Here is a 13,578-nt window from a genome sequence, read left to right as displayed (position 1 = left end):
AACTGTTTTATTCTGATCGTAACATCATGTTTAAAACATTCCTTTCTCTTCTTTCCAACTCAGTATCACTGTACTGACTGGCAGAGTCAGGAGAAGTAGATGTCCACGCCCACAGACCCTGGTGCGATGCCCCACCCAGGGCCTTCGCCAGGGCCGGGACCCTCTCCTGGACCAATTCTTGGGCCCAGTCCAGGACCTGGACCATCCCCAGGTTCCGTCCACAGTATGATGGGGCCAAGTCCTGGGCCTCCAAGTGTCTCACACCCTATGCCGTCGATGGGGTCTGCTGACTTCCCGCAGGAAGGCATGCATCAAATGCATAAGGTAAGAGTTCATTCTCCCATCCATCCATCCATCTTCTGAGTCATGGATGGCTAATAATCACTGATAACCCCCCTCTCTTTTTTCTACTATTGTTTACAAGAGAATCAAGCTAGGTCTTTCTCTTATCTTGTACATTATTGAAAACATACATTCTAAGGCTCTTTTATTGTTACAGATGTTGCACCAGTCAGGGAGATCTGATCTTGGCTTTTTAAAAAGTGTTAGCTACAATATGCAGCTCTCTCTCCCTCTCTCTCTTTTTTTATTTTTATTTTTGGGCCACGCCACGTGGCATGTGGAACTTCCCTGACCAGGGATCAAACCCATGCCCTCTGCATTATTGGAAGCATGGTGTCTTAACCACTGGACCACCAGGGAAGTTCTACAATATGCAGTCTGAGAGATCCTATGAATTGTGGGTTGCAGGTATTTTGGCTTGGCAAATAAGTATATTAGTGAATAAGTCTTGCTTTTTTTTTCCAACTATGTATGTTAAGTACCGTATATCATCCATGAATGAACGTATTGAAAATTATTCTTCCCTAAAAAGATCCCGTAGGTCCCAAAGAATAAAAGGAAAATGAGTCCTTTCCTAAAGGATTTTTTCAAAAAATGTTCGATTGAAATAAAGTAGTTTTTAGGGAATTGCTAAAAATGCACTTTGCTCTCCGTCTGTGAAGTGGCTTTATTCTGGTTTTGGAAGAGAGCTCTGATTTTGCAGAACCCAGGGCCAGTTGTTTGTTTCTGGACGAAGGTTATAATAATCTTCCATTTATGAGATTCGGGTTGTTGCTGTTGGGATGAGCATAACGGTATGACGTGGGCATTATGCCTTTGCAGGAGATGCAAAGAAGAGAGAATGGCCTTTTGAGAAAGCAAACATGATCCTCTGTGACAATTTGCTCTGAGAGGTAGCGGTAGCCATAGAAAATCTATGGGACCATTGTGTATTACCTGAAGGTTAGGCCTGAAGAGATGTGTAGAGGTTTTACATCTTTTCCGGGTGACATCACAGGTGGACAGGGTGGTGGAGATGCCTCTTGATGTTAAGCAGGCAAGCTGTGGGAGATACTGGTTTGAAACAGAAAGGTTACCGCAGAAAAGAGCAATTCTTCCCTTTAATTGTGTAGGACTGGAGGTCAGTTTGGGTTTTTTTGTTCTTGTTTTTTTTAATTTGGGGCTGCATTGGGTCTTCGTTGCTGCACACGGGCTTTCTCTAGTTGCGGTGAGCGGGGGCTACTCTTCGTTGCGATGCGCGGGCTTCTCGTTGCGGCGGCTTCTCTTGTTGTGGAGCACAGGCTCTAGGTGCACAGGCTTCAGTAGCTGTGGCACACAGGCTCAGTAGCTGTGGCTTGCGGGCTCTAGGCGCAGGCTCAGTAGTTGTAGCACACGGGCTTAGTTGCTCCGCGGCATGTGGGATCTTCCCAGACCAGGGCTCGAACTGTGTCCCCTGCATTGGCAGGCAGATTCTTAACCACTGCACCACCAGGGAAGTCCCTGGAGGTCAGTTTTAAGGTAAGGCATTGCAGCCCAGAAGGGAAGATTCATGTTTTGCAAATTTTGTTATTTGATGATTTTCAAATCAGAAAATTAATATATGCTTATTTTGAAAAGTAAAACCATATTGACATAAATAAAAGAAGTGGTTCACCCCCGGTAACAGCTTATTATATATGCTTTTTACACCTTACTTTTCTCCATCTTCAGTAAAAATACCATCTAAGCACAGGTATGCATATTCAGGTATGATTTAAAAAATTTTCCCTTTTACCATAATAGTATCGTATCATCACTGTTAATTACTCTGAAACAACATCTTTTTCATTTAACAACATATCATGGATAACCCTATAATATCCCCAAGTTCTCTCCCTGCTTTTTTGATTTCTTTTAAACACATTTTTAGGTTGTCAGGTATGTAGAGAAATAAAGTTGCTCGTTTTCCATATCACATTCTTTAAGAGACATATTGAACAGATAGACATATCGAAGTCATTAAATCATCTTGTGTTCATACTAATTTGGGAAATATATTATAGACCGGATCTGTCACTTGTTAACCTTAGTCCAAGCGGGTTAAATAATTTCAGAAGGGTTTAAGGATGTTTCACCTCCAAAATGAAAGATTTGAAGGAAAATATTTAGCTCACCTCTATTACTATTTAAGCATTTAAAAGTTAAACGTATGCATGAGTGTATTGGGTTAATGTTATGTTTTTGCCCCGGGTTGTTTTTATGTATAAGTGTATCTTCTGATCCCTTCTGTTCCGTTATCTAGCATCTTTGTCACATTTTCTCCTATTCTCTGCCCCCATCAATGCTCTTTTTCGTTTTGTTTTGCTCTCATTCTGCAAGTTTTGCATTTTCTCATCCTGCTTTTCCGCAGCCCGCAGTCCCTCAGATAATTCCCTGGGTGAGGACATGGTGAAGTGCCTGGAGTTCACACCTGCTGACCAGATGCCTTCACTTTCTGAGAATCTTTTTATAGGCAGCTCTATTCCTTGTCTTTCTCCTCCGTCTCCCTCTGAGCTTCAGCTTTTTGCTTTTCAACGTTACTGGAAATAAATAAACAAGTGGCCTAAATACATCTGCTGTGTTGCTTTGATTTCCTCTCTATTATTACTATTTAACAGACTCAGAGACACTCTTTATACCAAATTCTTCCCATTTTTCTTCTGAACATCCTCTTTATGGTAAATTTCTCCTCTTTTCAAGTGCATGCTTTTGACTCTGCAGAAATTAACTTTCCTTTCTCCAAAACTGCAAACACTCATACTTTCTTGCTTGAAGTCATTTGGTTTCTATAAACTCCTGGAAATATTCCTTTCAGGCTGTTTTGAAAATTGCTATTCCAGTTTGGGGAGGAATAGACTTTTCCTTTCTCAAACACATGCTCCATTGCCCAATTCTGGATTGGATTAGTGTCAATTCAATGGCTATTTATTGTGTGTCTGTTGTGTACAAGGCCTCAAGTCCTGTTTCCAGCCCCTGTGTTCTTTATTTTTTTCCAAACTCTGCCATTAACCTTTTTCTGTCTTCCTCCCTCTGTAGTATAGCTTCATCTTTTTCACCCTCTTTCCCGTTCAGTATTTACCCCCATTCACCGCTCTACCCTGTCTGTCCCTCTTTTCCCAACTGCCTTGGAACTTCCTGCTTTCAACTTTTAAACTTTCCATGGTTCCTTCCCCTCTGATGAAAAAAAGCTACCAAAAAATAGATCATCACAGACGTTTCAAAGAGTCTTCCTTTCTTCATTCAGACTTTGGACTAGCTTCAACCTACGGCAGGTTTCAGGACTTACGTAAGAGGGTATGGAAGAATAGTTTATATTTGTCTACCTTGTGAACAGAACTTCATTTTTATTTTGCAGGTTTTGACATGACCAAAAACATTTCAACTGTTTAAAGCCTTAACTTTTGACTTCACAGGTAGTTTTGCTGATCCTATTGGTGTAGTCTTTTTTATTTTATTTTTTGTCACATCTATGAAATCTATGTAAATAGTAATATATGTAAAATAAATGTCAAAATATATGACTATCATATGGGTAATAGATGATTGCGCCACAATTTTGAAGACTTTTTAGGAAGGGGTCTTAAAACACCAGATGGAAATATTATGCCTTAAAGAGACGTCTGACTGATCTTCTGTAAATGTTTCAGCCCATTGATGGTATGCACGACAAGGGGGTTGTGGAAGATATCCACTGTGGATCCATGAAGGGCACCACTATGCGACCTCCTCACCCAGGAATGGGCCCTCCCCAGAGTCCGATGGACCAACACAGCCAAGGTTTGTGTCTGTTACATACCTGATTTTGGCTCTGTACCACAGTCTTTCATCTTTCCTGTTGGTTATTTTAATTATGACTTCCAGAGAACGTGTTTAAGGAGGATGGAGTCCAGCCGGTTTCTTTTCCCTGTAGAAATCTCCCCTTATCCCCACCAACACAACTTTATGGTTGATGTGGGCAATTTTCTTTGCAAAATCCTAGTAGTTTTACTGGCCACCATGTGTCCAAGCACTCTGCAGAGTGCTTTGTGTACTTCATGCAGAATCTTTACCCTGAACTTGTGAGATGAATTATATTACCCTAGTTTTATAGATGGAGACGCTAAAGCTCAGAGAATTTACTTTGTTTTCTTAAGTTTGCACATCCGGTAAGTGACAGGGCCAGAAGGAGACTCCAGGTCTGCCTCCCAGTAACAGCGTAGATGTGAAGGTAAGATGAGCCACCCGTGTCCCTTGAATTGTACACTCCTACTTTGTAAGGTGGCTTTTTCTGGCAGTGGAATAACCTGTCATTGCTGGTGGGTGGCTCTCTTAGTCTCTTAGGGCTGCTGTAACAAATTACCGCAAGCTGGGTAGCTTAAAACGATAGAAAAGTATTCTCTCAAAGTTCCGGAGGCCAGAAATCTGAAATCAAGGTATTAGCAGGGCTGTGATCTCTCTGAAGTTTTTAAGGAAGAATCCTTCTTTGCCTCTTTCTAGCTTCTGGTGGTTGCCAGCAATATTTGACATTCCTTGGCTTCTAGATCTGTCATTCCAATCTCCGTCTTGCTCTCCACATGACATTTTGCCTGTGTGTCTGTGTGTGTGTCCAGAGTTCCCTCTTCCTATAAGGGCACCAGTCATTGGATTAGAGTCTACCCTAATCCAGTGTGACCTCATCTTCACTTGATTACATCTGCAAAGATCCTATTTCCAAATAAGGTCACATTCACAGGTACCAGGGGTTAGGGTTTCAACATTTCTTTGTAGAGGACACAGTTCAACCCACAATAATGGCCAAATCAATGTATGGTAGATTTCTCTTCTTCTGGGTGCCTTTTCTCCTCATTATTGAAGGCATATTAAAGATGTCTCAGGGGCTTCCCTGGTGGTGCAGTGGTTAAGAATCCACCTGCCAATGCAGGGGACACGGGTTCGAGCTCTGGTCCTAGAGGATCCCACATGCCGCGGAGCAGCTAAGCCCGTGCGCCACAACTACTGAGCCTGCACTCTAGAGCCCGCGAGCCACAACTACTGAGGCCGCGAGCCACGACTAATGAGCCCACACGCCTAGAGCCCATGCTCCACACCAAGAGAAGCCACTGCAATGAGAAGCCCGCGTACCACAATGAAGTGTAGCTCCCGCTCGCCACAATTAGACAAAGCCCGCGAGCAGCAACGGAGACCCAATGCAGCCAAATAAATAAATAGAATAATAAAGATACCTCAAAGTCTTTTGGATGCAATGTAACCTCTTTTCAGAACCTCTTTCATTATATGGACATTTCAGCATGCCAAGGGCATGACTTATCCAGCACTAATTAATGTGCTGATATTCTAATTCAAAGTTTATGCTTTATGTTTTGTTGTATATACTTTTTTGTAATTTAATGTATGTGAGTTTTTTTCTCCATCCATGATCAGACATCCGTCAACCCAAGGGAAGATTTTTGACTGTGAGGGTTTAGAGAAATGTATTTGCTTTTAAATACATACATATATTTATATAAAAGCAAGTCATGGAGGCATAGGAGTGCATCTTTACTAATATTCGGGCAGGTTTTTGAAGATCCTGGACTCTGATCTGAATTTTGATGGCAGGCAGGCGTAAGTTTTGCAAATGACTTGTAAAATCTTGACCATGTTAGAAAAGCAGGCTGAATCATTGGGACTTCTTGAGGTACAGGAAGAAAAGAATTTGACCCATTCAGTGTTAAGAACGAATTGAGACGACACTTCCAGGTTTATCATTTAAATTCTAAAGGGCCAGGTGTGTTCACAGAGCTAATGTAGATCTCATTTTAATACCTGGGAGGTATAGATGACTTATACTCAGTGATTCTCAGAGCTAGTGGTGGCTGTCTGCTCCCGGCTTTGCAGTACCTCTAGTAGTGGGGCCCTAGGAAGACTCCAAAGGAAAACACTTGAAATGCGTGAATTATAAGTGAGCATTTTTACTTTTATGTATCTTAAAATTTCTTTCATAGCTCAGTTCCTTTCTTCAACTTCTAGAATGATGATTTTTTCCTGGAATCTCCAATACTTGGCACAATGTCTAGTACATAATTGGAAATTGAGTAAATTTTGTTCAAGTAGGTAGAGAAGTGAATTTATGTATTCAAAAGTGAACACTTTTAAATAGATCTTAATTTTTATATAATTTCTGTAAGTTATAATTACTTTGGAATGGAGAAGTCTGCATTAAGTTAGATGGAATCAGAACTAGCACGTAATATTTTTCACTATAATAGTAAAGTGCCTTGTAAGCTGGGGAATTAGTGATTTAAAATATGTCTTTGAATAAAGTAGTATTGGTATAATGCAGTCTTAGTCTATAGAATTATCTAAAAAGAATTCAAACTCCATAGTAGCATATATCTTTAAAAACCCCATCGTAGGAAGCCATTTATAAACACACAGGTACAGAGAGGTGTGGTATTGATCGGAAGACTGCCAGCTTTAACTACCTAGCAACCTATTAGGTTATTTTAAGGTATTGGTTGAGAAGCAAAACCATTTCCTTCAATAAATACTGAATTGTGTACCTTATGGTCCCAATGATAACGTTGTTTATTTTTAGTCCATTGGCTAGAAAAAGCCTTTAAAGGCAAATATATAATATTTAATGTTTGTATGTGTGTGTGTGTGAAGAGAAAATTCATATAAAATTGGCACTTAAAAATTCAAGTTTATTAAAAGGAGAGAGGTGATTGCCTCTCTCTGAGGCAAGGTGCAACTAGGGAGATAATGGCCCTTGAAGATGAGGGAAGGAAAACTGCCAGTTTTTGACTACTTTTTTTTAAAATGAGCAAATCAAACCAGATTTCAAAAAAAGAGCAGATTCTGCATCAACACAGTCATCCTACAGACAAAGGTATTTCACTCTCAGGCAATTTCTTCACTGTTTTCTCAACTGAAGATAATTATGAAAATATGTTGTATCATTTAGATTCTGATTTTCCTGAAGTTTTATGGAATGCAAGTCATGTCATTAAAAAAAAGAAATCTCTCTCTCTTTAGCTGAAACACTGTCACATTTTTAATGTCATACTGTGATAGAATGATTCTATTAACATCCCCTATAAATTCTAGGCAACAAATTTTCCCACCCCCAGTTTCTTCTTCTTTCCACACTTGAGGGAGAATTTTGTTGTATTGATTAATTCTGGAAAATGATTTTTATTCCACTCTTAGTTTCTTAGCAAATGTGAGGTAAAATGAATTACTGTACTTAATGTAACTGTCTCATCTTCGTAACTTTGCCTTGCCAGGAGTTCATAGCTGAAAAGAGCAGATTTGATGAACAGCGTTGCACAGTTGCCTTTAGATTGGATCGTCTGATGTTTTGGTCTGTTGTATTAGGCATCCTGTGATTTAACATGGGTAAACTATAATTGATGATGCCCTCAGGAAGGAGGATGGACTAGAAGGCAGGAGACATGACCCATTTTAACACCTGGTTGTATCCCTTCTACCATGAAAATGTCAGTAACTATAGTAGGAAGTTTTTCCTCCAGTGGTAGATGCAGGGTTGGTCAAAAAGGTGTTAGGAAGGTGCTTTCCTAATGAACAAACTACCATTTTGCACCAGCATTACAAATAGGAGGTGAATGTTAACCTCATTAAGAAGGAAGAATGTTAATGATGAAGTTAAGTGTATGTTATCGATATTCTCTAAATGTTTATTGTTATAAATAACAACATCCTGGGATTTAAATTTCTGCTTGTCTTGCAAGCTGATTTCAGGGGCATTTTCTTGGCTAACTTTTATGACCAACTAGAATCCTAATGGCTGCGTGATTTTTGTGCTCCCTTATAGAGTAGGGATTTGGGGAATGAGTTAGCAGTTTTTCCATTTCTCTTCAGGGCAGGATTACTCTGAATGGAGTTCTACAATTCACCAATTGATAGAACAAAACCTACTCTTGTCTTAGAGGATCAGGCTAAATTTGTTTCCCTCTCCAAATGGCAGTTTGAGTAAAAGTAACTGTATCCTTTATTTTCTCTAGTCTTGTGGATGACGATGATGAGTCCCCAGGCAATGTGGGTCAGATATTCCTGGGCCGCTGTGATTCCACATAGATGCATAGAGCTGTCTTGGCTCCAATGTGACAAGGGTTCGCACACACAGCAGGTGCCTAATAAACACCCCTGTGATGACCTTTAAAATAAGTGTGATGCAGGTGCATTTATTAAAGGCAAAGCCCTTTAATCTAATGTTTTACTTGTGTCTTAGGACACCTCTGAGTTGATGAATTACACTCAGTTTGAATTGAAGATGACCTTTTGGACTACAGTAGGCCACTCTGTCCTCTCCTTCCCCTTGGATTACCCTTCAGCGATGCTCGGTCGTGTGTTTTTCTAGGCATTCTCTGTCCGGGCTGTACAGTTCATCTCTTGAAATAAGTTCCTTGAAATTTTTGTGCATGTTGACTTTTCTTTCTTAAGTAAAGTCTTCTTAACTTTCCCATGTAGATCTCTTGTAACCGAAGCAGATTACTCTCATTTTTATATTGTATCGTAAATGGTTCTAGAAGATTTTTGAAACTTTCAAGCCTTTAATTTATTTTTATAAAACCAAATTAATATTAGACCATGGAAAGAGCATACGCCTTGGAATCAGACAAACCTTGGTTTGAATCTTGGAGCTACCAAGATCTGATTGTGTGACCTGGGGTAACTCGCTGAGCTTCCCTTTCCTCATTTTAAAAAATGAGGTGACAGTACATATCTTCTGGGGATGTGGTGAGGACTGTAGAAAACATGTATACTCCACTCACTTCCCTCTCATTCTTCTTACCATTTTCTGTGCTCCCACCAGCCTTATACCCACTGGCCAGTCTACCATCTCACCTTCAGTCTACTTGAGTCCGCCTTACTCACACATGGCAAAGTTCCCGGGGACTAAGGATCCCCAGAGTCATAACCAGTGACCAGTGATGGAGTGTAAATACCCCAGCTCCTTCCCTGGGATAATTTGGAGGCAAGTTATGTGCCTTTTATCCCAGAACTTGTGCATGAGATTAATCTTCAGGTACCCACTACAGCAACTGGCTTAATCATGCACCCATTACTGGCTGCCGTCCCTTCCGTGTAGCACCTTTCCACACCCCTGCCAGTGCCCCTGTGCCTTCCAGATAAATCAGCTCCGCTCAATCCTTCCATCAGTCTCTGTTTCCAGGGAGAACTCAGCTAAAATAGTATGTACAGTGCCTTGCTTAGTGCCTACAACAATGGAGGCCCTCAATCATGGCAAATTATTCATAAAGTGCATTATAATAAACCAAGTAATATCCCCGTGAGAGACTCATTCCCCACTGCGACAGAGCAGCCACCTTCAGGTTCTGTTCTCCAGGTCGGGCTGCTTTTAGTGTATAATACTTTCCCCTGGTGCCCTTCCTTTAGGTGTACGACAGCCACTACCAGTTTACTTTCTAGGACACATGTGGCTGTCCATCACTTGAGATGTGGTTAGTCCCAGTGGAGACAGCGTCGTAACTGAATAGGAAGAAAAGAACATAAAATCTCTCTTTAATAATTGTTATACTTTGAAATGATAATATTTGGGGTATGTCGATTTAAATTATATGTTATTAAAATTACTTTTGCCTGTTTCTTTAAATTATGTATACATTTGATATATATGTTTTAAGTTATATAAAAGCCCATAATTATTAAGTTACCTATGCTTTCGATGTCTGTCCATCAGTGCTGTTCAGGAAATTATCAAAACGTTCGGGAATGCTTCTTCTTCAGGGTCGCGGGGGGCAGCCTGTGACCTCTCCTTTTGTGTTTCATTCTAGGCTACATGTCGCCGCACCCGTCTCCGCTGGGAGCCCCCGAGCACGTCTCCAGCCCTATATTGGGAAGTGGCCCAACCGCACCGCAGATGCCACCAAGCCAGCCAGGGACCCTCATCCCAGGCGACCCGCAGGCGATGAGCCAGCCCAACAGGGGGCCCTCGCCTTTCAGTCCCGTCCAGCTGCATCAGCTGCGAGCTCAGATTTTAGCTTACAAAATGCTGGCCCGGGGCCAGCCCCTCCCGGAAACGCTGCAGCTCGCGGTCCAGGGGAAAAGGACGTTGCCGGGCATGCAGCAGCAGCAGGCGGCGCCTCAGCCGCAGCCGCCACCGCAGCCGCAGCCACCGCCGCCGCCGCAGCAGCAGGCCCTTGTCAACTACAGCAGGCCATCTGGTAGGTTCATAGGCAACCAAATGAATAACGTGATGGTCCACCTCGGACGAGAAGGACTGCTAACTGCACAGAAGTGCTGGGCTGGTGGTATCGGCCCAGGGCTGACGTAGCCTTCTGTTGCACCTCCCTGGCTCCCTTGTCTTTGCTCCACTTAGCTGGCCACGCTTCTCGGTCTCCTCTGCCTACGTCCTAGAGCAGTGCTTCTTAAACTTTGCAGACTCTGGCACAAGCCGTGGCTATAAGCACAAAGCCCCATGATTTCGCATTCTCTTTCAAGCGGTGCGAGGTTTGTCGGAAGCCCATCTACACACACCCCAGGTTAGGAACCCCTACACCCCGTGCGTTCTGTTGCCAACACGCACGTCTCGAATCTGCTCTCCTTGAGCTATGTCGTGTCTGTTTATTTATTTATTTATTTACGTCTGTCCCTTTTTGTGAAAAGCATCTGGGGAGGCTTCCGAAGAAGCATACCTGCGGTAAAGGAATTACCAAGTAGAAAATCAGAGACAAAGGGAAGTAGAAATCAAGGTCAGGGAGGTTGGCAATGTGCGTGGGGGGGAGCTACAGGAGCTGCTGCATCTGAGCTTCCAAGGTGACTCGAGTTTCCTGGCAGTCAGGAAAGGACACAGGGTCAGGTGCCTGATACTCACCACTCGGAAGGAAGTTGCTTACCCGTTTCTCAGTGGACACAGAGTCTTTTCTAGCATGAGAGTATAAAGTAGCTTTCCCAGGTGGGAACTTTTTAAAAAATTATTGTTATTATTATTGTAAGGGGCACTGCATGGTAGAGGCATTGGTAACATTTGTTCATAACAAAGAGAGTAACAGAATCCACATGGCCTATTTCCCATGTGCCCTGGCATCAGATCTGAAGCTATGACATTATATAATGGGTTGAGAGGAGGTAGTCCTTTGTACGACCTTCTGGTGGTCTGGCTTGATCCCACGGATAGAATTCAGAGCTCCAAGGGGCTCTAGGGTGATCGTCCATGAATGTTGTTTTCTCTGGGAAGGTTTTGGTTAGCAACTAGATAAGCACAGAGTTTATGGTTCTATTCTACCACAGTTTTGAATTCCAGAGAATTTGAATCTTAGGGAATTTGAATTCCAGGGTGCTTCCTTGTCATTGACACCCTTTCCTGTGAATGGTTCCCTCTCATTTGGGCAGGCCCTGACAGCTGATCATTGCAACTAGTTTGGGATATCGGTCTTCTTCTTAGGTTTTGGGACTTAGACGAAGGGAAAGAGTTCAGATTATTATTTTTATTATTCTACCTTCTGAGTTTGTAAATGTTTCTTTTCTGGTAGAGGAAACTCTTAAGGGTTGCCTACTAGAAGGATAAACGCATCTTGTTAATTGTAGATGGAGCCTTAGGAATGGTTTTTTTTAAAGAGCAAGAAAGTATCGCGGCATCTCTAGGTTTCGGTGTGTTCACCACGATGCTCTGGTAGGTGGAGGACCCCATGGGACCAAAAATCAGAGACGGAAAATGTTGTACAGGAAAACCATGCATAAAATGGTAGTTTGAACACTCAAGTGTGTTCAGAGGCTTTAAAACTGTAAAAACTAGCTCTCAGGAATGCAGCCAGAGAGAAGCAAAAATGTATGTATGTCTGTGCATGTGTGTAGCTTGTGCTTACTGAGTGCCTGCTAGCTTACCTCGTACTCCACGCTCAGTAATAAGTACCTTGCACGTGTGGCACATCTCGGGTATGGAGAGTCAGGATTCAATGCCAGCAGTCTGACTGGAGAGCCCATGGCCTTATCCCCTTCCCCATCCTGGCTCCTTCGTGACCAATAGGCTCATGACAAGGGAGAGGCTCTTTCCCAAGCTCTGTGTACCAAGTGCGGGCATTTCACTCCTGTGCATAGGAAGGAAAAGGATCTCTGCTCCTTTCTGAGAGCCTTTTTATTCATACTCTAGATACGGTGTCAGCAACATTGGTGACCTTGATATCCTGCATCTCAGTATATGAGGAGCATTAACTAAAGGAGGTCCCAGTAGAGGCTGAATGGTCATAGTCAGATTGTTGGTAGTTTAAGATGGAAGGAGCGAAATCTGCGCCTCCCAAAAGGTAATCGTGAGGGACCATGTCACACAGGCACACTTCCCCGTGCATCGCAGCTTGTCCTGGGGTATCCCCTCATCATGGACCTCAGCGAGGCTTGTTATTTTTAAAAATGACCTACGAGGGCTTCCCTGGTGGCGCAGTGGTTGAGAGTCCGCCTGCCGAAGCAGGGGACACGGGCTTGTGCCCCGGTCCGGGAGGATCCCACATGCCGCGGAGCGGCTGGGCCCGTGAGCCATGGCCGCTGAGCCTGCGCGTCCGGAGCCTGTGCTCCACAATGGGAGAGGCCACAACAGTGAGAGGCCCGCGTACCGCAAAAAACAACAACAACAACAACAACAACAAAAAATGACCTACGCACAATAGGAAAAGTTTCCAGGGTATTGTTCAAGAAGGCAGCAAGCTAAGTGATTTCGTTTGAGAAACCCTTTCAGCCAGAGTCACCACAGTGAGATCAGATGACGTAGTAAAACTCAAAGGATGGATTTTCAGTTAGCCGGACACTTGTATATAACAAATACTTCACATCCTGACCAACACAACCCTGGGTGCCTTTTCTGGATCATTTCCAGAGAAGAGGGCTCCATTTTTTTTTTTTTTTTTACCCAGTGCGTACATCTTCCCTCGCCAGGGTCCTGTCATTAGGGGGAACTTGTTTTGTTACTCACTGCTCGTGTCTTTTGTATTTCCAGCAGTCATTAGAAATGAAAATATTTGGGCGGATAGTGCCAGAGTGGGCAAAGAGGCTATGGATAAAGGAGGAAAGAGGAGACTTTCTTCAAATAGAGCAGACTCATTCCTGCCACTGGGAGGGGGAGGTTGCATTGCTCATCTTGTCCCCAAATCTCAGATTTCACAGGGAGATGATGACCTTACTTGACAAAGACACATTTTTTTTTGCATGGGTATTTCGGACAAGTCCAAGGAAGACACAAAAAAAGGTTTTTTAAGTTAATATTACTTGTATTGTTTATCCCCCTCCTTTTCTTAAATAAAGCAA

General features: G+C 42.7%; 1 protein-coding gene across 6 annotated transcripts in view; it reads left to right on the top strand.

The window, feature by feature from the left end:
- Window positions 1-13,578, top strand: part of SMARCA2 (SWI/SNF related BAF chromatin remodeling complex subunit ATPase 2) — a 172,865-nt gene that overhangs the window by 13,738 nt on the left and 145,549 nt on the right. For 5 of the 6 annotated variants that reach the window (XR_012332534.1, XM_019934753.3, XM_033858132.2 and 2 more), the window contains exons 2-4: window positions 64-324; window positions 3,987-4,116; window positions 10,119-10,508. Coding sequence is in view for 5 of the 6 variants with exons in the window: in XM_019934753.3 (XP_019790312.1) it covers window positions 100-324; window positions 3,987-4,116; window positions 10,119-10,508 (745 nt within the window). In the remaining variant the exon portion in view is untranslated. The remainder of the gene's footprint in view (window positions 1-63; window positions 325-3,986; window positions 4,117-10,118; window positions 10,509-13,578) is intronic. The other variant, XM_033858133.2, reaches the window with a different exon arrangement.

The sequence above is a fragment of the Tursiops truncatus genome, chromosome 6 (genome assembly GCF_011762595.2).
Source record: "Tursiops truncatus isolate mTurTru1 chromosome 6, mTurTru1.mat.Y, whole genome shotgun sequence".
Taxonomy (NCBI): Eukaryota; Metazoa; Chordata; class Mammalia; order Artiodactyla; family Delphinidae; genus Tursiops; species Tursiops truncatus.
Note: the sequence above shows the minus strand (reverse complement) of the source record. Positions and strands in the feature narration are given on the sequence as shown.